At 40.4% G+C, this 26,356-nt stretch overlaps 2 protein-coding genes across 4 annotated transcripts in view; one reads left to right on the forward strand and one right to left on the reverse strand.

The window, feature by feature from the left end:
- TRAK2 (trafficking kinesin protein 2) overlaps nucleotides 1–8,897 on the reverse strand; it is a 71,592-nt gene extending 62,695 nt beyond the window's left edge. For all 3 annotated transcript variants that reach the window (XM_055120148.1, XM_004601272.2, XM_055120147.1), the window contains exon 1: nucleotides 8,681–8,897. The gene's annotated coding sequence lies outside the window, so the exon portion shown is untranslated. The remainder of the gene's footprint in view (nucleotides 1–8,680) is intronic.
- A 120-nt stretch (nucleotides 8,898–9,017) lies between these two features.
- STRADB (STE20 related adaptor beta) overlaps nucleotides 9,018–26,356 on the forward strand; it is a 31,508-nt gene continuing 14,169 nt past the window's right edge. The window contains exons 1-3 of the mRNA XM_004601273.2: nucleotides 9,018–9,321; nucleotides 16,231–16,350; nucleotides 22,351–22,431. Coding sequence (XP_004601330.2) covers nucleotides 16,339–16,350; nucleotides 22,351–22,431 — 93 coding nt within the window. The 5' untranslated portion in view covers nucleotides 9,018–9,321; nucleotides 16,231–16,338. The remainder of the gene's footprint in view (nucleotides 9,322–16,230; nucleotides 16,351–22,350; nucleotides 22,432–26,356) is intronic.

A 26,356-nucleotide genomic window follows, 5' to 3' on the forward strand; every position in this document is an offset into this window, starting at 1 on the left:
CAGGCACATGCTAGGTACATATCCTTACTTCTATACTATCGCCAGACCCCCTGATAATCTTATATTTGTATATCCTAAACCAAAAAGCAACCAAGAGGTTCACAATACATGCCCAACTATAAACTTAAAGATCTAAAACATTAATACACACTAAATTAGGGAAGTAATTTAATGAACAAAATTATTAATACATTTCAGTCCAATATCAACTGAACAAAAAAACTGACTTAAGCAACAAAATTAAGGGGCTGGAGCGATAGCACAGTGGGTAGGGCGTTTGCCTTGCACGCGGCCGGCCCAGGTTCAATTCCCGGCATCCCATATGGTTCCCTGAGCACCACCAGGAGTAATTCCTGAGTGCAAAGCCAGGAGTAACCTCTGTGCATTGCCAGATGTGACCCCCCCAAAAAAAATAAAGAAAAAAAGAAACAAAATTAAGTTTTGATGGAACACTTGAAGGGAGTTTTTGCTTTATGCAAAACCCTAAGTAAGCATGTGCTGTTAATAGTACTTGTTATTAAAAGAGAGATTTATCATTTTCATAATAGTAACACAGCACCCATTTTACTTGTATCACTATCACTGTCATCCCGTTGTTAGTCGATTTACTCAAGCGGGCACCAGTAACGTTTCTATTCCTCCCAGAGGCTGAGATTTTTGCAGCCTCTCCTTACTCGTCTTTCCCAAAGATTGGAGACTCTTTCAGGGTCAGAGGAATGAGACCTATTGTTACTGTTTTTGGCATATCAAATATTTGACATTTTATTTGTACTGACCAAAAAAGAAGGTAGTTGTCAGTTTCACAGGAAAAGTCAGAACTAAATGAGGTTCTTAACTTGGTTTTATCTTGGTTTCTGCAAAAGCATTGCAGCTGTTTGTGAATATTTAAAATATGACCCACATCAAATAAGAAATTATCCTCTGAAATAGCCTCAAAATGTCCCATATGAATCTCATTAATGGTCCTCAGTGGTTTAGCTTGCTAGTAGCTAAAAGGGATGAAAATAGTTCAAATACAAAAAACCTTTTTAAAGTAAATGATGTGCTTTAAGAATGGCAGTTTCATTTCCACGCATTTTTCTTGGTTTCGAATCTTCTCCTCTTCCTTTCTTCCTCCAGACAGAGTGTTCTTTCTTAAGCAACAAGGTTCCTTTGTTTGACTTATACTACTGGTCTGAATAATACGACCAGCCCATGTCAGAAAGCACTGAGAGCAAAAGGCAGAGCTTGGCACCTGGCCTCCAGACATGTACTTTACAAAAGGGATGGAATTTTTAATTTTTATTTTTTTTGGTGGTTGGGGGAAGCTGGCTTATAATTATGAACCCTTTGCTCTACCTTTGAGCTGAACATTCTTGGTCCCCTTAGGTGAAAAGTTTTTGAGAAGTCCATTTCTATGTTGTTATTTTAAAATAAAATGAAACAGTTAAGTTCTCTTGAAAAAGTCATATAAGCCACATGGAGTGGGGAAGCTGAAAATCTGGTGATCAACCACATGCCACACACCAGTGAATGAAGCACTAGAACATGCCTCATTACCCCCTTGAGCATCTTTTTTTTTTTTCTTTTTGGGTCATACCCGGCGATGCACAGGGGTTACTCCTGGCTCTGCACTCAGGACTTACCCCAGTGGTGCTCAGGGGACCATATGGGATGCTGGGTGGCTGTCTGCAAGGCAAATGCCCTACCCGCTGTTTTATTGTTCCAGCCCTCCTCCTGAGCATCTTTATCTGAGACAATTCCAGACTGTACCTTTCTGTCACCTACCTCTCTTACTCTCTTACTCTCATTCCTCCCACTGATTAATCCACATACCTATAGCTTGCTTTCTCTCCAAACTCCGAGAATTAAATAGAAATGTATTCACAATCATGTACTTGTCTACTTGCTGATGGGAATGTAAACAAGCAATTCTTTTAGAAGAGAAACTGGTGGTTAGAAGACAGAAAAGAACTTTTTTTTTTAAAATTGACCTTTCAATTTTTCTACCCTGGTGTATGTGTGTATAAAAAAATAATAAAGTAATATGTTACTAAACCATCTCCTGCTTTCTCTAAATCTGCTCATCAACTATCCCTATCTTACACCCTTCTTCCTTGGCACTTATCATACTCAAAAGTCTCCCAATTCACTAAAACTAGATTTAAACATTTACAATCTCCCTTCCCAAGGACTTTGGTCTTCCCTTAGTTCCTGTCCTCTCTCCTCACCCAAGTTTCTTTAGAATTTTTTACTCTCATTGTCTTTTCCCTGTCTCTCAGGCATACATCAACCACACTAGGATCTGGTTTCTCTTGGAGCCACTTTCCCTCAGCCCCTACTAACCAATCCTATCATACCTTCTTAGCTGTCATCTATGTTGCCTCTGGCTCAATATCATTTACTATTCCCCCTTCATTTTCCTTCAGGGGCTCTCCTAGGACCTACAATTTACAATGCTCTCTCTAGTTTCTTGATGGGATCACGAGCTCCCTTCCTTGTTTCCTGCCAGTTTGGCATTTTTAAGAGTTTCAAGTGGGACCAGGTTCTTTATTGCTTCCAGTTACCTTTTGGTTTTCTGTTTGTTTCTGTCTTCTGGCCACACTCAGCAGTACTCTTCTCTATAAATTAGCAAGAATAACGTTTTTTTAAAAAGATTCCTTGAAAAACAAAACAAAACAAAAGCAAATTTCAAGGGTTCCTATAACATGGAGTAAAACCTACACTTCACATCAGGGTCTACAGCCTCCTCCCTTCCTCTCCCCTTGCACCATTCCCTGACCAAGGAAAACCCAGAGCTTTTGATACTGGCTTTCATTCCCTCACCACAGTACCTCTTATCTCTGGCTCTCAGCACCTAAAGTACCCTTTCCTCTCAGATCTTTATATGGCAATTACTTCTCATTTCTGAGGTCTACATTTCAACGTCACCCTCAGGAATACCTTATCAGTCTACCTAACCTGATTTAGCCTTTCTGACCAACTGCATTCTCTAACTCATGGGCTAAATCCCCCCTACCACCAACATGTATTACAATTTACTTCCTGGAAGACTTTTTCTAGGAAGGAAGGGATAAAATGCCTTCGTCTCCTTTACCTCCTCCTTGCTGATACACACACACACACACACACACACACACACACACACACACACACACACACATATGAATATAACGGCAATCGTCCAAGCAATATAATAATTATTTACTATTGAAACAAACTACTAAGTGAGCAGGTGGGGAATTCTAACGAATAATGATCAATTCTGTTGCTGAATAACACAGGGCAACAATCTTAAATTAGACCCTTCTAAATCTTAATTATCCCTTTTTTTCATGGCTGGTCAAGTTTTCGAAAGAGAATGGATGTCTGGCAAATAGCAATGATATGCAACTAAGACCCTAGGCACCACATATGGTCCTCAATCCCAGCCAGAAGTGATCCCTGAACAGAGAGCCAGGAATAAGCCCTCAATACAGCCAGGTATGACCCAAAACCCAAAATAAAAATTAAAAAAATTAAATCTCACTTCAATTAAACTTAAATACAGAGGAGAAATAAGAAGCAGTATGTTACAGTTTCTCTCCTGAGGGAGGTTAAAAAGCTAACAAATCTAAGATATAATATAGATCTAAGAAATCTAAGAAAGCAAGATTATCACCAGATAAGACATACTTAAAGAATAGCGGAGCAGAACTGTTGTACAGATGATCACTGCTAGGGAAGCTCATTCCGGGCTTCATGGCTATAAATTCAAGCAAGCTCCTCAAGGATGGAAATATTTAGGTAGTATAAATGGCAGGTAAAGGACAATGGAAAAATAGAGAGGCCTTAGAGCAAACAGCAGAGAGGGGCGGTCTGACAGCAGTGGACAGTCTACTCTGAGTGGGAAGGATTCTGAAAACAGCCCTGGAAACTTTCAATCTGACCAGCTCAGATAAAGAAGTCTGAACTTCATCATACAGTTTCTAGATAGAAAGTGACTTGGGAAATAAATCAGGAGTCAAAATTACAGGATAAATTTCAGAAATGGATAGACCAGAAACAAAAGAGGCTGAGATTCCATCATATTTTGCCCATATTATTAAATCACAGCCATACTAGATAACTGGAAATACTGAGGGAGTTGTGATACAATGAAGACAGGAGTTAGCTGTAAATTTGCAAATAACTTATTTCAGTTTGGCTGAATACTTACAATCTTCCTTGTACCTTATTCCCAGGGTCAAGATATCCCAGACATCTGCTATCCTGTCTCACAAAACTGGCCTCTCCAACCACACAACATATTTCAACCCAAATACCGTATTTATAAAATCAACTTATCAGTAAATCCCCAACCCTTTATCTTTGGTCTTGCTGTTTCTTCTACCTTTAAAGCCCCCTCCATCTTCACCCTCTAGTTCAATGCCTCTTTGCACCAATTTTTTTTTTTGCTTTATGGGTCACACTTGGCAATGCAGAGGGGTTACTCCTGGCTCTGCACTCAGGAATCACCCCTGGTGGTGCTCAGAGGACCATATGGGATACTGGGAATCGAACCCGGGTTGGCCGAGTGCAAGGCAAATGCCCTACCCGCTGTACTATTGCTCCAGTCCCTGTACCGAACTTTGAAGCCATAAAGTGAAATAAAGCCTTGTTTCCCACCACTCTCCACTTTTCTCTTAAATACTTTTTATTAAAGATAGATGCAAGGCTGGAGCGATAGCACAGCAGGTAGGTCGTTTGCCTTACACGTGACTGACCTGGGTTCAATTCCCAGCATCCCAGATGGTCCCCTGAGCACTGCCAGGAGTTAATTCTGAGTGCAGAACCAAGAGTAACCCCACTGCATCACTGGGTGTGACCCAAAAAGTGAAAGAAAGAAAGAAAGAAAGAAAGAAAGAAAGAAAGAAAGAAAGAAAGAAAGAAAGAAAGAAAGAAAGAAAGAAAGAAAGAAAGAAAGAAAGAAAGAAAGAAAGAAGGAAAGAAAGAAAAAGAAAGAAAGGAAGGAGGAAGGAAGGAAGGGAGAGAGAGAGAAAGAAAGGAAGGAGGAAGGAAGGAAGGGAGGGAGGGAGAGAGAAAGAAAGAAAGAAAAAGAAAGAAAGAAAGAAAGAAAGAAAGAAAGAAAGAAAGAAAGAAAGAAAGAAAGAAAGAAAGAAAGAAAGAAAGGAAGGAAGGAAGAAGGGAGGGAGGGAGGGAGGGAGAAAGAAAGAAAGAGAAAGAAAGAAAGAAAGAAAGAAAGAAAGAAAGAAAGAAAGAAAGAAAGAAAGAGAGAGAGAGAAGAAAGAAAGAAAGAAAGAAAGAAAGAAAGAAAGAAAGAAAGAAAGAAAGAAAGAAAGAAAGAAAGAAAGAAAAAGAAAGGAAGGAGGAAGGAAGGGAGGGAGGGAGAGAAAGAGAGAGAGAAAGAAAGAAAGAAAGAAAGAGAGAAAGAAAGAAAGAAAGAAAGAAAGAAGAAAGGAAGAAAGCAAGATGCATTTTATCTCCTCTGACAAACTGTATACTCCCTGCAGCAAATTTACTCAGTTTATTTTTGTATTCCTCCCTCCTTTCATAGCTCATTGAAGAGCTACATAAATGATATATAGCAAAAGCACTGTAAGACCAAAAGCAGACTGAAGATTGGTCGAGTTTAAATTTTAACATTTCCATGTGTTAGATAGGAGCCCCAGGGCAAGCTTTTTCATATTTACTTAAGGAACATCAGTATATGAAAGTGGAAAAGTTTGTATGTTTTAGGGATACAATGTCGCTATACCAAGTTAGTCAGGCTTTTTAACTTCTCTAAGCCTCAGTATCTTATACATGAAATGGATATATTAATAGAGATATCATAAAGTTGTTTCTGAGAGTTTGGCTTAGAACACTGTAAGCACCATAAAAGTATCTTTTAAATATAGCAGGAAACTATGGAATAGTCTGTGATACCTGAATATATAAATATATAAACTTTATTTACTTACTGAAAATAAAATGTCAAAATCAAATCTAGCCTCTATGTACAAAGCACCTATTTACAACTTCTTCCTGAATCTACTTATAATATGCCTTAAAGGTTACCATAAAAGTCTTCCTTATGTTCACAATGGTTTTATTCAGACATTTTGATATTCTGAGACAATCTTGACTTGAGTTCCCTTTGGCAATACATACTCAACTGGTCTCCCTGCCTCTGCCCTTATCCCTTTAATCCATCCTCCAAAGGCTCAACTTGTAGCCTTTTCAAAATGCTGATCAAATGTTCTTTTCTGCTATTGCAACACGCTATTCCATCACTTTAGGATAAAAATTAAAACTCCTTAGCATCCCATATAAAACTGTCCAAATAAGGTCCCAGCCTAGACTCCATCTCTAAGACATCTTGCTATAAACCTGGGTCACACCTCAGAAGTAGATTCATACCATTCCTTTTGCCTTGAAACCCTGTGTTTGTTTGCTCGGTCTACCATAACAAAATATCACAGACTGGACGGCTTATAGAATAGAAACTCATTTCTCAGTTGTACAGGTCTGGAGTCCAAGGTCAAAGTTTTAGAAGGTTTGTTTCCCTTGAGCTTGCAGACAGCTACATAGAGTCTCTTTATGTGTAAAGTTCCTCTTCCTATAATACCAATCAGACCGAATCATAACCCACCCAAATAGCCTCATTTCAACCTTATCGCCTCTTGAAAGGTGCTATCTCCAAATACACCGATTTTCTAAGATTTTGGAGGCCAATGCATTTTACATTAGTTGTAAAGAAATATGCATGAATTATTACAAAAGCATCCTGTTGCAGGGTGTACAAAATTGGTGCTCAAATGTTAAAATTCTGAGTCTGGATTTGACACCCAGTTCCATGTGGTAGCTCTGCTTTAAGTTGCCTATTTACAAAAACAACTCATCGTAGTAATGTGAGGACTTAGATGGATATCTAACACATAGTATTGGGTAAGAGTTTTTCCTCATTATAAAAACACTGCAGGTCTGAACAGGTATAACTGGAAACCATGAATAACTTAGTTCCTTCAATTATTAAGTCATTTTTAATGTATTACCTTAAGACCCAGATTTCTCACCAATTAAACAGGATGGTAACTAATGAGGCACAAAAAGTAGCCATCCACTGTGGAAAATAACCCTCCTTGCTCATATTTTCAATAGTAGAATCATTAATCTTTTAACTGGAAATGACCTTTGAGATGAAAATTCAAACCTACGGCCAGAGAGGTAGTTTAGCAGGAAGGATGCTTGCCTTGCAATCTACAGGGGCTTGTCAGATCCTCAGACCCTGTATGGTCCCTTGAGTTCTGCCAGGAGTGATCCCGCAACACAGTCAGGAGTAAGCTCTGAGCACTGCCAGGAGTGACCCAAAAGCAAAGCAAAGCAAAGCAAAGTAAAGCCAAAAAAAAAAAAAGTCAAAAACTATCAAGTCAAACTGAGCTGGCTCTTAAAGTGCAGCTCTGTAGGGGACATGAATTGCAGGCAGAAAAAAGGTATTTCCACTAAAATAACACAAAGGGGTTCAGGACTCATTCCAAGGTGTACAGGAAGTCAGTACTAGGAAATAACACTCAAAAATACCTTGCAATTACTCAACCTTCAAGGTCAGTAATTTCTGAAGCAGCTACCAAAATCTCTTGTAACTTTCAAGAAAAGCAGATCACAGTTTGTATCTCTACGAGTTACATAAGCAAGTCTCTGAGACTCAGATCAGAGCAACAGGGTCCATGATTAGGGGAATGTACTGATCTCACAAGGGGGTGCAAGGTGCTGAAAAGCATTGTGACCCCCTTCTTCTGTAAATTGCATCCTGTGAATTAACAAAACAGTTTTTCCACACTTGCTGACTGAGACTTGTTGAACATCCCTTAATTGAAAAAATAGAAAGCTGGAATAACTGCTGAGATGATAAAGTCCATGCCAGCCCTTCCCACCACCAAACGTCCTTCACGGTTTGTTTTGAAGTGTCACACCACCAGCATAAGCATGCTATTTGTGGAGATCCCTGTAGCTCGGACTTCCTTCTCCAGCAAACACTTGAAGGTCAAGAACAATGCGCTAAAACAGATTTTAAAATAAACGAGTCCACTGCAGTTTGTTCTGAGGATCTATTCTAGCTTTATGACTTTCCAGTGAAAGTTGATGTGTTTGGAGTTCATAAACTGCACGTTTAAATAAAAGGTGCGTGGATAAGTGATTGATCTCTGTACTATGATTAGGACCCATGAATTTTTCCAGTGTTTGGGGGGTTATCATAAGGCTGGTACCGAAAGGACATCAGCCAGTACCCAATATTCACGTTTGAATAAGGTACAGCAAAATCAACCTCTAGAAGAAAACAGCCCGACTCGATAGAGAAACAGCTTTTTCCCAGACCCTCTCCTTTCGCAAGCATCACAGATGGCGACCGAGGCTTAAGGCTTAACGTAGAGACACGAAAGCCGCTCACAGCTCGAGGATGGAGCTCTGAGCGGATGCTGCCCGGCAGAGATGCTGCTAATCCTCTAGAAGCACAACCGGGATGAACCCTGAGCACGGAGCTCCCCCGTGCCCGCTCTGTGCACCCACGCTTGGGGAAACAACCCACTCCCCAGAGCGCGGCAGCAGCCCAGCGAGGACCCAGCCTTCCCACATCTAGCCTCCGGCCCGGGTGACCGCGCGTGACCTCCGAGTACCCGGGGAAGCCTCCGGAGGAAGTTGGCAAGGGCAAGTTCGAGAGCGCGCAGGAAGGCTTACTCACAGAAATGGCCCAGCTCTGCCGTCCGCCACCCGCACTCCCTCGGGAAGAGAAAGCTCCAAAGCCGAGGCAACCCCAAGAGCAGCCGCCGAGGCTGCCGCCGCTGCCAACCACCCTTCGGGCGTGGCAGAGACCGGCTGGCGACTTCACAACATCATCACCAGGCGACTTGAATTTTTGCAGCGAAGCCAGGTCAAAGCCAGCCCCCACACAACTCGGGGCCGAGGCGGAGACGCCCACAACTCCCAGCAGCCTCCACGCTGTCGGCGCACTACCTGCTGGGAATTGTAGTTTCTGGCTGGGCCCGCCCCTTTCGCCTGCAGAAGTGGCGGCTGCGGAGAGGTACCGCCCCCACCCGGTGTCCAAGGCCCCGCCCCCTCGCGGCCGGGCCCGGGGTGGGAGGCGGGGCCGCGACCTGGGGCCCGGTGGGGCGAAGCCTGTCCCGGCTGGCTGCCTGGGGCTGGGGCAGAGTTACCAGCCGACTGCCCCGGCTCGGATCGTGCCGCCCTCCCGCTCCCCGAGGCCCGCGCTGGGAGTGGGCCTAGCTACCTCGCCTCGTCTCTCGGCTGGTCGGCTCCCACGCCTGCCCAGGCGCCCCCCACAGTGGCCTTCTGCAGAGAGTCTCCCGCCGGGGTCGCTGTCAGGTAACGAGGCGGGGGTGGGGGGGGAGGCCAGTCCGAGGAGGGCAAGATTTAGGGGCCAGAAGAGCACGGCGCGCTGGGTGCACGCCGCGGGAGGTCCGGGCTAGAACTTGCTGCCCCTTCTCGAGCTCCATCCCAAGAGAGTCCGGCTCGGCGTGGCGAGCAGCCCCAGCTCCAGCTCTGCACCTCGCGTCCCCCTTTCCTCCAGGTGGCGGGGCCACCGTCCTGTGAGTGCCCGGACGGCGGTACCTGTTGGGCGGGTGGCCGCTGCAGCTGTGATTCCAGCGGCGACTCGCCTCTGGCCGCTCCTGGCGGAGTTTGCAGACCGTAGACACGCAGGGCTCTGGGTGGCACCGTCGGCGAGTTCACTCCAAGTGCCCCAAAGCTGGACCGGGAAGGAACCTTTGACAAAGCCAAATGCCCAAACCTCCTTATGCGCTGGACACTTGAGCTCAGCGTGGTGTTTTTTCCCTCTTCGTGGATTTGTGGTGTAAAATACCTTTGCCACCACCCTCCGAGCGTGTGACCCAGGATTTGGGTTCCTGTGCAGAACCTGGCACACAGTAGGCGCTCAGTCAATATTTTTTGAAAGCATGAGTCACGATGCTAAATTTGGAGAAGTCTATTGAGTGGTGCGTCGCTATGATTTTTAAGAGTTTAATAGGCTTCCATGATCACTTTGAGAATTATATTGTGAACTTAAACAAAGGGATTTCCCTGCCCCTTCCCCCTTTTTGCATTTCTGGAAACAATGTTCTCTTGCTAAACTCACTCTCTAAATAGCTGTGCGCTCTGATTTACACAGAAAACGTTTCAGATGAGTTTTCCGAGAAATTCTTCTACTCTGTAAAAAAAAGTTAATATAGCTTTATCATAACTCACTTTTCAGATACAGGTGCAGGAGATCGCATAGATAAATTTCTGTATAATATACAAGTATAGATATTTTCGAACATTTTCTATTTATGCCCTGTGCTGAAGCATGCGGAGAAAATCATGGCATCAGTCTACTCCCTCCCCTCCCCTAGCATGGGCCTCGACCTCAAAATGTCTTACAAGATTATCGCTTACTAGTCTGGCATATTAAATTCTCTGGGACACATCCACCCTCAGGGACATCCTCTGTAGTACTAACCATTTTCTCCTTCAACGTTTTAATGTCAGGTATTCCTTCTATGTTTTAATGAAAAAATAGATGATGTAATGGAGCTTAAAGTTTTCTTATTGTTGCTGTTAATATCAGTAAATATTAACTTGGGAAAAGCAGAAGTCAGAAAGCCCCACAATCAGAAAGTTCACTTAATCAGGACGTCTCTGTTCTTTGTGCTGTGAGAATAAGAGCCCAGGTGTTCACAGGCTTTTCCAGAGCTCAAGTGCCTCACCTTTGGTAGCTGTTTATCAGACCATTTGCAAAATTGTTAGGATGCTCACTGCAAGGGTTGGTGTAGGATAGATAGGTTTATTCAGGGCTAGCAACTGAAGGTGGTAAACTTGTTCCCCAAACTTTCTTACTTCCAGGCTGGGTCTAGAGTTGATTGAAAAAGTTAGAATTAAAATGTGTAAGTGGGAGAAAGGGGTCTGGTCTTGAGAAATCCTGGCCAGAGTCAGCAGTTTAATAAATACCCTGGGGGTGGAAGCCTGGCCTTTCTAAAATTTTGTTCAACTTCTACCTTCTGGCAGCTAGAAGATAGCCTTCAGGAGTCTTCCCAGAGGACCTGATTGCTCTTTCCCCTAGATACCTAATTGGACTTGGTTTAACATTAAACCTATCACACAAGCATGGGAACATCCCTTAGGAGGGAGACAGGGCAAAGTCCAAGGAGTGGAAGGTTCTAAGAAGTCCTTAAGTGTAGAAGGAGCTGGAGTTTAGTGCTTATTTACTTAAGGCAAAAGTACTTGGCTGTTTCAGATAACAGTGTAGTGACTTGGTTGTGTGTATATTTTTTCCTGTGCATTTTGTTAGAATAGACTACTCCAGTGAGAATTCTACAGGTCAAAAGATAGGAACACTGTCATGCTTATCAAAACATTACCCACTTACTTTCCAAGTGAGTCTAACCATTTTTGTCAGGATTGTCATATTTGAAAGTACCTTTTAGAACACACACTCAAGCTCTTGTATATCTACACGTAACTGCAAATATTTGTAGATCAGTATTTCCCAAAGTTGAAAATACTGTCTCTGAGGGGTGCAGGAATGATCCAAGGGAGGAGTAGTAACTTCAGGCATAGTTGGGTGTGGGGAGGTTGGGTGTGGGGAGGCACTTCTGTTTGTTGGCTTAAAGAAGAGATATTTTGGGGAGGGGGACACAGTAATTTGTTTTTTTTTTTTCTGAAAGGTGTATGTCTTCCAAATCAGTTTCAGGACCTCTGAATAGGCTCTGTTGACATACTATTTTGTAGTTATGAGCATGTTCAAATGGAGTATCCCATTTGATCTCAGTCACCCCAGAAAGGAAGGAGGGCAGGTAATTGCCTTTTCTCACTGGCCACATCAAACTCCAATGCCTCAAATCAATGGCAGTGAGTAGCAACATAATAACCTCGTTCAGGATTTTTTTCCTACTATCCTCTACCTCTGGGTTGTAGTGAACAACCTGAATAAATTCACATCTTTCCTCAGCAATGAAATTGTTTTATAATATCTCCAGTTTGCAAATAGTCCTTGCTCAGTTATAGCAAATGACTCAATTAAGCTTGGAAACTTCATTAAAATGAAATAATGAAGCACAGTTTGGATAAAAGAGATAACTTTGCTTAGGTATAAGGAAATACCCAAGCATTAGCAGGTTTAGAACTTTACCATTCTTTCTATTAGGTGAGGTTTGGAAGTTTTTAGTGGTGCTTTCTAGCATTGTAACCTACAGAAGTTACATATTAAACCCTTGAGTCTGTTGCAGAACCCTCATTAATTATTGATTAATACCCTATTGGTGAAAATGGGTAGGAATTGCTTAATCATCTGTATGTATTGCATATCTGTCAATAATTCCAGGCTTGAGAACAGAAAAATATCCTAAGATAAAATATATTTACTCTGCATGTAAGTGGAACCCTTTTTGGTTTATTTGTGATGTCATTTGCATTAAAGTGGGACCCACATTGCTTTTTAAATTTTGCTTTCCATTTAATTACAGTGGGTCTAAAAAAAAAAACAGAAAAGGGTTCAGTGACTAGAAATGCTCTTTTTTTTTTTTTTTTTTTTTATTAATTTTATTTATTTTTAATTAGAGAATCACTGTGAGGGTACAGTTACAGATTTATACACTTTTGTGCTTATACTTCCCTCATACAAAGTTCGGGAACCCATCCCTTCACCAGTGCCCATTCTCCACCACCCGTAAACCCAGCGTCCCTCCCACCCTCCCCAATCCCATCTCCCCCCCACCCCACCCTGCCACTGTGGCAAGGCATTCCCTTCTGTTCTCTTTCTCTAATTAGCTGTTGTGGTTTGCAATAAAGGTGTTGAGTGGCCGCTGTGCTCAGTCTCTAGCCCTCATTCAGCCCGCAACTCCCTTCCCCCACATGGCCTTCGACTACAATGTAGTTGGTGATCGCTTCTCTGAGTTGACCTTTCCCCGGAACGTGAGGCCAGCCTCGAAGCCATGGAGTCAACCTCCTGGTACTTATTTCTACAGTTCTTGGGTGATAGTCTCCCACTCTGTTATTCTATATACCATAGATGAGTGCAATCTTTCTATGTCTGTCTCTCTCTTCCTGACTCATTTCACTCAGCATGAAACTTTTCATGCCCATCCACTTAACTACAAAATTCTTGACCTCCTTTTTTCTAACAGCTGCATAGTATTCCATTGTATAGATGTACCAAAGTTTCCTCAACCAGTCATCCGTTCTGGGGCATTCGGGTTTTTTCCAGATTCTGGCTATTGTAAACAGTGCTGCGATAAACATACATGTGCAGATGTTGTTTCGATTGTACTTTTTTGCCTCTCTGGGATATATTCCCAGCAGTGGTATTGCTGGGTCAAATGGGAATTCAATATCTAATTTTTTGAGAATCGTCCAAATTGTTTTCCAGAAGGGCTGAACCAGTCGGCATTCCCACCAGCAGTGAAGAAGGGTCCCTTTCTCCCCACATCCTCTCCAACAGCGGTTGCTTTTGTTCTTTTGGATGTGTGCTAGTCTCTGTGGTGTGAGGTGGTATCTCAAAGTTGTTTTGATCTGCATCTCTCTGATGATTAGTGATGCAGAGCACTTTTTCATGTGCCTTTTGGCCATTCGTATTTCTTCCTTGGTAAAGTTTCTGTTCATTTCTTCGCCCCATTTTTTGATGGGGTTGGATGTTTTCTTCTTGTAGAGTTCAACCAGTGCTTTATATACCATTGATATCAACCCCTTATCTGATGGGTATTGTGTAAATATCCTTTCCCATTCTGTGGATAGTCTTTGGATTCTGGTCAATGTATCTCTTGCGGTGCAGAAGCTTTTTAGTTTAATGTAGTCCCATTTGTTGATCTCTGTTTTTACTAGATTGCTTAGTTCCGTGTCACCTTTGAAGATACCTTTATCTTCAATATCGTGGAGGGTTTCGCCGACCTTGTCTTCAATGTACCTTATGGTTTGTGGTCTAATGTTGAGGTCTTTAATCCATTTTGATCTGACTTTTGTGCATGGTGTCAGGTCAAGGTCTAAACCCATTTTTTAGAAATGCTCTTTTTAAATTTAGGGGCCTAACAGCCCTGTTGGAATGAGAGCTCTCATCCCTCAGGCTGTCCTCAGCTTGCTGTATTTATTGTTTAGAGTCAGTAAACATTAGGAGAACCACAGACATTCTTTAGTTGAATTGGACTTTTACATATCTGAGGGTGTTGGTCAAATATAAACATAAACAGGTTTAGTTAAGTATAAACATACATTTGGGTTTATTTGAACATAAACAGATGTAGAGCCCTTCCTTCAGGGAAAATTCTAGCAGCTCTGACCAGGGGCAGCAGCATCCATCTAGGGGCTCCTGCATTCTGGAATCTGGTCCCCAACATCTCCCACTTCTTATTTCAACGTTCCTTGAACCAGTAGCCTTGGCTGGACAGCTTCCAAGACTTGATTGGGTTTCATTGGAACCTCTCTGGCATCTGGATATCCTTGGGCAGAGGCAATGGGACTGGGTGTTGTAGTTCACTCTAGTTGATCCTCAGAAATAGACTCCAGAGTGGTGAATCTACGGACTGTCCATTAAACCAACCTACTATAATGCACTTACTTAAGTCGTTTCTGCTGCCTCTAATTTATACAAAAAATTTCAGCAAATTACTGAAATATATTGCTTTCTCTTTTCCTTTATTGGTAATCTATATAAATAATCATGTTAAATGTACTTCTTATTAAAATTTGCAGTCATTTAGACTCTTATCCATACCCTTGATTAAGCTTAAAATGATCTGTCTGGGAGACAGAGACAGAGAAGAAAAGTGCTTGCCATAGAGGCAGAGTGGGGGATCAGGAGGATGATGTGGGGCCACTGATGCTGGGAAATGTACACTGGTGGGGGAATGGGTGTTGGAACACTGTGTGACTGAAACCTAAGCGTGAACAGTTTTGTAAGGATCTAGCTCAGTGATTCATTATAAAAGTGGAAAAAAAAATTTTTTTTTAAATAAATAAAATGGTCATTCTGCACTCATGTTAAAGGGTGGCTTTTCCTGGGGATATTACGCTGTATTTTCCTTAGCTGTATTTTCCTTCAGTCCTCGGCCCAGGTTAGCTTTTCCTAACTCCAAAAGCGTCCTTTTCAGTTGCTTCTTTTTGAGTCATGACAGTATTGTTACATGACCATGCTCTTAATCCATTATACTTCTTATGGCCTTTAGGCTGTCCCATGTAGAAGCCAGAGTACTTACTGCTCACTCTGGGTCCATCTAAGTCCCTCAGTTGGGCCTAGCTTTTGGGGTAGGCCAAGAACTAAGACCAATGTAAGGGCAAGTGAAGCATAAGTCAAGTAAATATGACAGATGCCCAGGACTTAATACTTTTGGGAGTCAATTAACTCCCATATTACAAAAACCTCACTTTAATTGTCTTCCTGTATCTATAGAACTTGCTCTAAAATAAAAACATACTGAGGGCACAGAGGAAAGAAAAGAGCAAATATTTTTCTTACATGATAATGTAGTCTAAGGCAAGCATATGATATGATTTCAAATCAAATTATATACTTATAGAATCATATAACTTATATAAATGGGCATAAAATATTATTTAACTATACTTTTAATTAGTATGATAACTTTGCCTCCAGGTTTTGCTCCTGAAGACAAGAATAATGCTATTTCCCCTTATTTATTATTTTTGTTGTTGTTATTATTATTACTTTGCTTTGTGAACTAGCTGTTTCACTATGGCAGACATCTCAGTCCTGTTGATGGTGTGAGCTCTGCGGTGGCTTATCCAGAGTACACCTAATAATGTGAATATGACGACTAAAAGAAGAGCTGTTATGATTGCCATAAAGGATGAGAAATGTTTGAATGGATTGAGATTGCTTACCAGTCTCAGTGGAAAGTATACCATCAGTCATGCTTCAAATAGATCACTGCCGGAAAAAAATTTAGTTTGTGAGAGTATCAAGGTATCAAAGATTACGTTGTAAATGTTGTTTATCATAAGAAACTGCACATATTTTCTAAATAACTCCCATAAATGCTGTGTTTCATTATAAATTTTTGGAAGTAATGTAGAACTGAGTAAAATTTAAATCACATTTTAAATGAACTTTGGTTTGTAGATTTAATATTTCATCCTGTAGAAAAGAAATACTTTTTAAAGACACTTTTCAGAGTGTGTCATGTCATGTCTCATGTCAAGGAATAACTGCTAAAAAGCTTTTGGGTTTATGGCAACTAGTTTCTTAAGGATTTGTTACATATGTATGTTATTTTAATTTGTTTTTAATAGGATATTTCTACATCTTAAAAGAAAATCAGAAATCTTTGTGAAGTAAAGCAAAACTGTCTCCTGGAATAGATGGATTTTTGATAACTTTCTGTGAACTAAAGCGATTCAATGTCTCTTTTGGTAAGTTTTGTTAACTTAATTTAATTTTTTATCAAATCAAAGTAGTATAGATGTTAGTACAGAGCAATAACAAAAAATATATTTTGATGGGATTTTCTAATTGCTAAGAATCTTAAAATGAAAGAAACTTTATGGACCTTTCTTGTTCACAAAGCCAACTGGTTTACAAATAGAAATTTAAAACTAATATGAGGAGACATTTAGCAGAGATACATAAAACATGATATTTTCAAATAAATTCCATAAATTTCAATATTATTCACACCTTTCTTTTTCTTCAAGATCTGTTCTGTCAACTATCTAAAGTATCTATAGTTGAAAATTTCCATTAAAAAACTTCAACAGAAAATGAGTCATAATTTCTATTATATTTGGAGTTTTTGTACCTTTGAAAAGAGCTTTTCCCATAGTTTTCTGATCCACTCATTCTTTTTTGTTCCTTGGTTTTAGAGGCACACCTGGTTGTGCCAGGGTTTACTCCTGGTTCTGCATTCAGGTAACATGGGCTTGGGAGTCCAAATGGAGTGCTGGGTATCAAGCTGAGTCAGCCTTGTGCAAGGCTACACTATCTCTCGGCTCTACTATCTCTATAGATAGTGCTATACTATCTCTCAGGCCTCTACTCTTAAATATTCTATCACTTTGTCTCATTGCCTCTCTTTCTCACACATTTTTTGGTACTTGGATTTGCCTTTCCTGTTCATTTAGCCCTAACCTTTAAATCATGAAAAAATCCCTTTTACAAATTTCCATCTGGGCAAAGGCAAGCACAATATGGCCTAAAGCATTTGGATCAGTGTCTAATAGAAAGTAAAGAGACCAAATTGTTTTCTGTTTATGCTAGCTCCATGGTATCTACTTAAAGTAGTTTTAAAACTTTTATCATGCCACATATAGAATATCATTCAATATTTGGATTCTTGAAATAAAAGAAGTCAGTGACCTTTGAAGAAAGAATGGGTGCATTTAGAGGAATATACGTATTTTACACATGCATTGCTTATACCCATCTTAGTCTTCAAAATTGTCAGTGATTGACAGGACAGTTGGTATCCTCACTTTCAGTTTGGCTCAAGATTGCAAAGAATTAAAGCTGGAACTTAATTTCTCATCTACCAATCCATGTAATGATTTGCAAGTCTAAGAGGCAGAGATAAGAAGTTAGAAGACTGTATTGTTAGTTATTTGGAAACTACAAAGCATGTTTACTTAAATTTGCTGTAAAGAATTTTTTGCACTTAAAAGGAGACCTTTATAGCTGGAAAATATAGTCAGTAAAAGTCATATCTTATTTTCTAAATTAGAGGTTTTTATCTCTAATGGGCAGATAATATTTGTGTGCTATATCAGTCACTGTCATTTCGTTGCTCATCAATTTGCTCGAGTGGGCACCAATAACGTCTCCATTGTGAGACTTGTTACTGTTTTTGGCATATTGAATACGCCACAGGTAGCTTGCCAGGCTCTGTCATGCGGTCAAGATACTCTCAGTAGCTTGCTGGGTTTCTGAGAGGGGCAGAGGAATCGAACCCAGGTCGGCCACGTGCAAGGCAAACGCCCTACCTGCTGTGCTATCGCTCAAGCCCTGTGTGCTATATGGTCTCTTAAATTACTCTTTTGTTTCTATCATGAAAGCAATCATAGGTAATATGTAACTGGGTGCTCCAGTGAAACTTTATTTCTAAGACAGGTGTAGGGTCAGAGGTGGCTGGTGGACCAATTTTCTAATCCCTGTTCTTGAGGATTAATTAAGAGCAGGAACTTTATCATAATTTGTCATTTGACTCAGACATAAAAGGATATTTGATACACAAGGATCCTGCCTGCCCAGGGTTTCCAGCATTGGGGAAAAGAATTATTTGTATCACTTGTCATCCTGTTGCTCATTGATTTGCTCTAGTGGGCTCCAGTAATGTCTCCATTCATCCCTATTGAGTGTTCCCCGCCCCCCTGCACGCAACAGGGAGAAAGAATATATTACTTAATTTGTTATTCCATAGTTGTAGGTATCTTAAAAAGTAATAGGCTGGGGGAGGGAAATTAGGTTAGAGAAGGGACCAGTAAAACAATGATAGCTGGAAATGATCACTCTGGACAAGAACTATGTGCTGAAAGTAGGTAAAGGTATATACATGATAATCTCTCAGTACCTTTATTGCAAACCATCATGCCCAGAAGGAAAAAAGTGTGAGAGAGTGAGTTGGAATGAGGGGGGAAAGAGAATAAAGTTCGGGTGGGGTGGGGCAGAGGTGGGAGGGAGCAGGTGAGAAGGATGGTGGGAGAGAAACTGGGGACATTGGTGGTAGGAAATGTACATTTGTGAAGGCATGGGTATTGGAACATTATAGGATTAAAACCCAATCATGAGTTCACAATAGCCAGAATCTAGAAACAACCTAAGTGGCCCAAAACAGACGACTGGTTAAAGAAACTATGGTACATCTACACAATGGAATACTATGCAGCTGTTGGGAAAGATAAAGTCATGAAATTTGCTTATGAGTGGATGGACCTGGAGAGTATCATGCTAAGTGAAAGGAGTCAAAAAGAGAGGGACAGACATAGAATGACTGTCTATGTCATTCTATGCATGACATAAACTGCACTCATTTGTGGAATATAAAAATAACATAATATGAGACTAACACCCAAGAACAGTATAGACAATGGCCAGAAAGATTGGTCCATGGTTAAAGGCCTGCCTCATGAGCTGGGGGAGAAGGTAGTTGGGATAGAGAAGGGACTACTAAGTCAGTGATGGTTGGAGGGACCACTTGGAATGGGAGATGTGTGCTGGAAGTAGATAAAAGACCAAACATGATAGGCTCTCAGTATCTGTATTGCAAATCATAGTGCCCCAAAGCAGAGAGAGAGAGAGTAAGAAGGAAATTATCTGTCTTAGAGGCAAGGGGTCGAGTCGGGTGGGGGTGACTGGGGACATTGGTGATGGAAAATGTACACTGATGGAGAGATGGGTATTCAATCATTTTATGACTGAAACTTAATGAAAACTTTGTAACTGTATCTCACAATGATTCATTAAAAATATATATATAAAACCCAATCATGAACAGCCTTGTAACTATGTATCTCATGGTGATTCAATACAAAAAAAAGTAGTAGAATATGATAATGGGTATTATAATTATTTGCAACTTGTTAATAATTTTACTTTATAGTCTTTCTGTAATGGTGAAAAATTTAGAAAGTTTTACCCTCTCTTTGAGAACTAAAATGATGTATTTAGAGAAGCATATGTAAAATATTTTCTTTTATTTTTTATAGTGTATAATTATTTTTACTTACATATTATGGTAATTTACAGATTATGTTGCATACAAAAATATTTTGGGAACAAAAGCAAAACATACGGAGCAGGGGTAACAGGAACAGATATCTTTCTTCTAGATGGTGTTAAAGTTTTGTGCTTCCTGAAGGATAAATACTGAGAAAAATATAGAAATTTTAAATACAAAATAGGAGTAATCTAACAATTATTTTAAATATGAGCAATAGTAATATGAATCTTTTATTTATTTTTTATTTTTTTATTTTTTTTGCTTTTTGGGTCACACCTGGCGATGCACAGGGGTTACTCCTGGCTCTGCACTCAGGAATTACCCCTGGCCGTGCTCAGGGGACCATATGGGATGCTGGGATTTGAACCCAGGTCGGCCGCGTGCAAGGCAAACGCCCTACCCGCTGTGCTATCTCTCCAGCCCCAATAGTAATATGAATCTTTTAAAACAGCTATAAAATAAATTTTATCCACCCTAGGTAAACCATTAAAAATGTTGCAAAGAAAAAGACCCTACAGATCTCTACTTATTCATTGTTAGCTTCTGTTCTTTAGAGCAAACTTTACATACAAAAACAAGAATATGTATTAAATTGTGACAAGATTGGTAAGGTGTACAGACTATTGTAATTCAACATAAAATAGCAATTTAGGCCAACTGGAAAAAGAATTGATTTTTACTGAGAGCAAACATTGAAATATTTAAAAGGAAAGAAACTATCAAGTGGGTGCCTTTTTTGTTTTTGTTTTTTTGATTTTTGATCAAATCCAGGTCCCACACATACAAGGTAAGTGTTCTACCACTTGAGCAGCTTCCCTGGCCTATGACAAGTGTTAAGAAGACCTGGATGAACTTTGATTTGATATTAGCTTTCTAATGTTTACACACAACTAATTTCTTGAGATGCTTTAAAATAACTATAAAAGTATTATCTTTTTTTATCCTTTCCTTAGGTGTATCCTTCCAAAACAGTATAAAATTGGCTTCACCAATTGATAATGAATAGATTACATGGGCAATGTTACATTTCTTTATTAACTATGTATAATAAGACCATAATTTACCATGCACAACTAAATTATACTGGAACTAAGTCTCTTTGTATGGAAGTTTGAAGATGCTTATCATATTAGTTTCAGATGCACTCAAAGTGTGGTTTTATGTGGGTAAATATGATTCAAATACTTACTGAAAAGAATGCCCAACATCAAAAATTATTTTAATGAGTACAGAAGGATTAATATGTGGCTTCCTATAATTTGGAAGAAAACTTCAAAGATGATGACAAGAGTTAAAAAGTTAACACCATGGAGCCAGAGAGATAGCAAAGGATTAAGGTCATGCTTGTTTTACATGGCCCTGGTTTAAGCCCTGGCACCACATATGGTCCCCTGAGCACAGAGTCAGGAGTAATTCTTGTGCATAACTGGGTGTGGCTCAGAAAAAAAATTAACACCAGCAGTAAAAATGAGTAAGTATTACACATTCAGAGATTCAGAGAAAAGAGGGCAAGGCTCAGAATAGTAGCAAATAAACATAAAAATATAAAATATTATCAGAACATCACTGTATCACTGTCATCCCGTTGTTCATTGATTTGCTCAAGCAGGCGTCAGTAACACCTTTATTTGTCCCCATCACATGCTAGTGTAGCCCAATGGCATCTGCTTGTTCCAGGAACACAAAGAGCACGTTGTTGTTGCTGTTTTTGGCATATCAAATACGTCACAGGTAGCTTGCCAGGCTCTGCCATGTGGTGGGGGAAAAAAGGAAAAAAATAGAGGTCATGCAGCCTCAAATGCGGTCTCGTGCTACATGAAAAATTGTGTTGCTCTCTTCCAGGAGCTTTGTTTTATAGTCTCTGGATCTTGGCTGTTGATGAGATGCCATGACATTGAGGGTGGGGGGATTGTTGTGGGTGCGACTGCCAAGCTACTGGAAAACTGGGGATCTGGGTGGAGGAGGCCCAGTCCCAATCCCATCAGGCTTGGAGATCTCAGCCACGGGTCCTGCATACCTGGGTTCCTCTGTCAGTTCCTTCATGGGTGAGGCTTGTCCAAGCGTGCAGAGAGTAGCCTTGAGCATGGCTGTAGCTGGGTTCTGGAGGCTTTTGGCTGCCGGGGCTCTGCTATCAGAACATAGTATGACTAAAACCTAGTCATGAACCGCCTTCTGAAAAAATAAATATTCTATTCTTAAACAAAAGAAGAAATATTTCTGCACAGAGCCCTTCTCTCCTGAGTACTCCAGTGGTATGAACACTGGCTTCATTTCAAGGTTCCTATATGCAGTCCTTCTCTCTATTCCTGTTACCTAGACTTTGATGTTTTCTTGTTTTTTGGAGCCACACAGCTTCTCCAAGCTCTGCACTTAAGGACACTCCTAGAAGACTCGGGACCATTTGGGGTGCTGGGGATTGATCCTGGTTGACTGGGTCTTTTTTTTTTCTTTTGAGGTCACACCTGGCGATGCACAGGGGTTACTCCTGGCTCTGCACTCAGGCATTACTCCTGGTGGTGCTCAGGGGACCATATGGGATGCTAGGAATTGAACCTGGGTTGGCCGCTTGCAAGGCAAATGCCCTACCCGCTGTGCTATCGCTCCAGCCCCAACTGGGTCTTTTTTTTAATCCCCAATTTAGACCCCAAATTAGTTTGTGGCTTTTTAAAAAATACTTATTTTTTGCATTTCTGAATTCTAGAATTGTTTCTGCACTTCAAGAACACAAGTTGAATCACTCAGACCTGAAAAACAGCCTGAATCCAGTATTCATCAGTACTTGGTAAGAAAATAATTAAATACAATGAATAGTCCTCCTTTGATTTCGATAATACTGTTTACTCCTTGTTCTTCTCTCTCTCTATATATATATCTTCCTGGTATCTTTTACTGTTTTTACTGTTTCTTCTTCTTCTATCCTGGTTACTCTCCAGACCACTGTAATAGGCTTCTTAACAGGCTTCTTCTCTGATGCCTAAATAGGCTCTCCCTGAGTAGCCCCACTCCTGTCACTTTGCTTGCATAGACCTTGATTGTCTGAAAGCTTCTCAGCTTCTCAGCTTTTCCTTCAGGTCATGAGAAGACTCTCAAATTGAGCAGAATTCAGATCTTTTTTTTTCTTTTCCTTTTTTTTTTTTTTCTTTTTGGGTCACACCTGGCGAAGTTTAGGATTACTACTGGTCACTCCTGGATTTGCACTCAGGAATTACTCCTGCTGGTGCTCAGAGGACCATGTGGGATGCCAGCAATGGAACCCAGATTGGCCTCAGGCAAGGCAAATGCCCTACCTGCTGTACTATCGCTCCAGCCCCAGAATTCAGATTTTTAACCTTCATTCGAAAATATATACCTGCAACTCCAGGATTTCCTGAGCACTAACTAGAACTATCTGTGAAATCCTGATTAGAGTTTTCAAAGGCACCTGTACTAGATTTGAATAAAATCTTGGGCCTCTCTCAAGCTTCATTTACTCATTGTGTTTCCTGCTTTGGTTATTGGAAACCTGTTTAGTAAGTCACCCAACTGGAAACTTTAGAGTTAACCCTCACTCACAAGGACTGCCTCCACCTCTGCTCCCTTATTTAATTTAATTATACACCAAGTCTTATGAAGGTGGTTCTGAAATGCCCTGAGCCCATTCTCGCCTTTACCTGACTATTGCTACTATTCCAGAGGTGTCTTTTGCCTGGAGTACTTCAGGTCAACTCATTTTCCTCTAGTTTCCTAGACAGACAACTTCCTTTCAATATTTCAGCATTAAGCACTTCATATACCTGCTTATATCTCCTTTCACCTTTAAAAATTTTATTAGTTTCCTAAAACCTGTGGATTAAGCTGAAAATTTATTTGATGGCATTAGAACTCTTAACGATGTATGTATGTCTAATTTTTGTTTTGTTTGTTACCACATACTCTTCTCTCTTTTCTCTGCCTCAGAAATTCCTCCTCCTTCATAGAGAATCAAACATGACATAATGAAACCTTTCCTCTGGTACCTTTTATTTCTGCATCTGCTGGACATGCTCATAAAATGGCATTTACTGTATCTCACAAGGATTAATATATATCTAACTATAAAGTTACCATTGGTAGTCTTCATTCCTTTCTTTTTTTTCTTAATTTTCCTTGGGAAATTCTTGTTATTAAAAATATGTAAAGAAACATGCTTGGGAATGGAATAATTTCCACTTTAATCTTTTTCACTGCTTTTTTTTTTTTTTTTGCTTTTTGGGTCACACCCGGCGACACTCAGGGTTTACTTCTGGCTCTGCCCTCAGGAATTACTCCTGGCGGTGCTCAGGGAACCATAGGGAATGCTGAATATTGAACCTGGGTCGGCCACGTGCAAGGCAAATGCCGTACCCCACTGTACTATCGCTCCAGCCCCCTTTTCACTGCATTTTTAACTACAAAATTGGACCTGTTTTTCCAGTGCTCTATTTCCTAAAAAATAAAAAAAAAAAGGTAATCCCAGTTAATCTTGTTTGCATTTTCATCTCATCCTATTTTCACTTTTGTCATTTCACTTTTTACTACTGAAGTCTTGCATTTGCGGTAGCATGTTGGAGCCATGCTACTGCAAATGCATACTTTTTATTTAGGTATTACCCCTCAGGTTGAGGTGATATTCAAAGTTCTCTGGTTAACTTGCTGATGGTAAGAAAGAGGCCTAGAACATCAGGAACTCTTACCTTTTTTGTTTGTTTTTATTTTTTGTTTTGGGGTCACACTGAGCAATGCTCAGGGCTTACTCCTGGCTCTGTGCCTCAGGGTTCACCCCTGAATCGGTTGGGGCGCCATATGGAGTGCTGGGAATTGAACCCAGTTCAGTTGCATGCCCTACATGCACCCTACCCACTGTACTATATCTTCAGCCTCCATTTATTTATTTTTTTATAATAAAAATTTTTAATTTTTTTAAATAGCAATGAGAGCACGGCTATTATTCAGCCATTGATTAAGCTGATTGAATTGCCTCCATTTATTTTTAAATTTTAATATAGTTTAGATAAAATGATAACAATAGTATTAAAGTATATTGTGTCTATGTACAATAACAAAGTTATTGCTCATCTCTCCCTTTTCCCCCTCTTCCCCCATCACCACCACCAAAGTAGCCGTAACTCTCCACCACTGTCCCTAAACCACCTCCAGCCTGGTCCTCATTCAGATCTGTCATTTTGAGATATTGTCTATTCACTTGTTTTGTCTCTTGATATTCTACAGATGAATGTATTAGTCCTCCGTCTTATTATTATTATTATTAGCATTAATAGTTTCTATTATTTAAAATAAATAGAATGATAACAAATAATGTAACATAATACTCTCTTAATGCAATACTCTCCAGAACCAAAACTATTGGGGATCAGAGTGGGGTTTGCCACATATAAGGCATTCTTAACCTTTGTACTGTCTCTCCAGCCCTATGCCCCTTCCTTTAAGGATGACCTTTTCCCTAATGGAGCAGATGGAAGCACTGTATGGGCTGTTTAGCCTGATTTTACTCCATCTAATTACATCATGCCGTTTTTTAAGCAATGAAATGAAAAGCCTCAGTTTATTCTATGTTCTAATCTTTCTATGAGAGGCTTAAAGGCTGTAGCTTTAATTTTAAAAATATTAGGGTCAGAGAGGTAATACAGCAGGTTAGGTGCTTGTCTAACACACAGCTGACCCAAGTATGGACACCCTCTCCTGTCCCCCAGCCCCACTAGGAGTGATCTCTGAGCACAGAGACAGGAGTAAGTCCTAAGGATAGCCAGGTGTGGCTCAAGACCCCCCCCCCCAATTATTGTATGTTTTCTTATACATTCTTTTTATATTTTCTTACATGTGATCTTCATACCTTTGTTTATTTGAATAGTACTAAATTTCTAAAGAAATTAAATTTTTTTCCTTTGTTGGGATTATTTCCAATTGCATAAGATTTTTGTTCTGCTTTCTTACTTTTTGAAACATACCTTTATTCATCTTTAGCCATGAGCTTGAATTTTTTTTTCCTGATCTCTTAAAATTTAGGTATACACCATGTAGAACCAAGTATGTAAAAATAGTTAGCACAATTCCTAGCACATAGTAATGCCGCTTCTAACCCCTTCTTCCTTCCCTTTACCTTGGAGGCAGTAACAAGATCCCTGTCACCTGCTGGTGCCTGTAAAGTCTTTTGGAATGCTCGTGTCCTTTGGGAGATCCTCCTGGCTGTCTTATGACACCAGTGGTATGACCTCTCCTTTCACAGGAGGAGTGTGATTTCACTGCCAGGGGATCTGCCAGCCTGACCCACAGCATCCCAGGAAACCACACATTGCCACAGAGTTACAAACTTCAGAGATCTGTGTCCCGTTCTCATCTCTTACGGGTTGTTTCCCTGACCTCTCTCTCATTCATTTCATCTTGTGAAGAACTTCAGCAATTTTAATAGACTGTAATGTGGATTTGCTTAATGTCTGCTAATAACTTCACTAGGTAACAAGTACCTGTATGTGTAAGTAGAGATCACCACCAGCAGCCACTTGAAGTAGGAGAGAGAGTACAGGCTGTCCTTCAAGCTGCTCCCATCACTTCCCTTGATGTGTTTATTAGATGTGCTGAGGGATTAACAGCCATACTTAGCAAACTTCTAAAACTGTTTACTGGCAATTGTCCTGGAAAATATACTCTTCACTTCCTCTCGGCCCACTTTTCCTTCTCCTTCTTTTCAGACT

This window comes from Sorex araneus, chromosome X (genome assembly GCF_027595985.1).
Source record: "Sorex araneus isolate mSorAra2 chromosome X, mSorAra2.pri, whole genome shotgun sequence".
In the NCBI taxonomy this organism is placed as follows: Eukaryota; Metazoa; Chordata; class Mammalia; order Eulipotyphla; family Soricidae; genus Sorex; species Sorex araneus.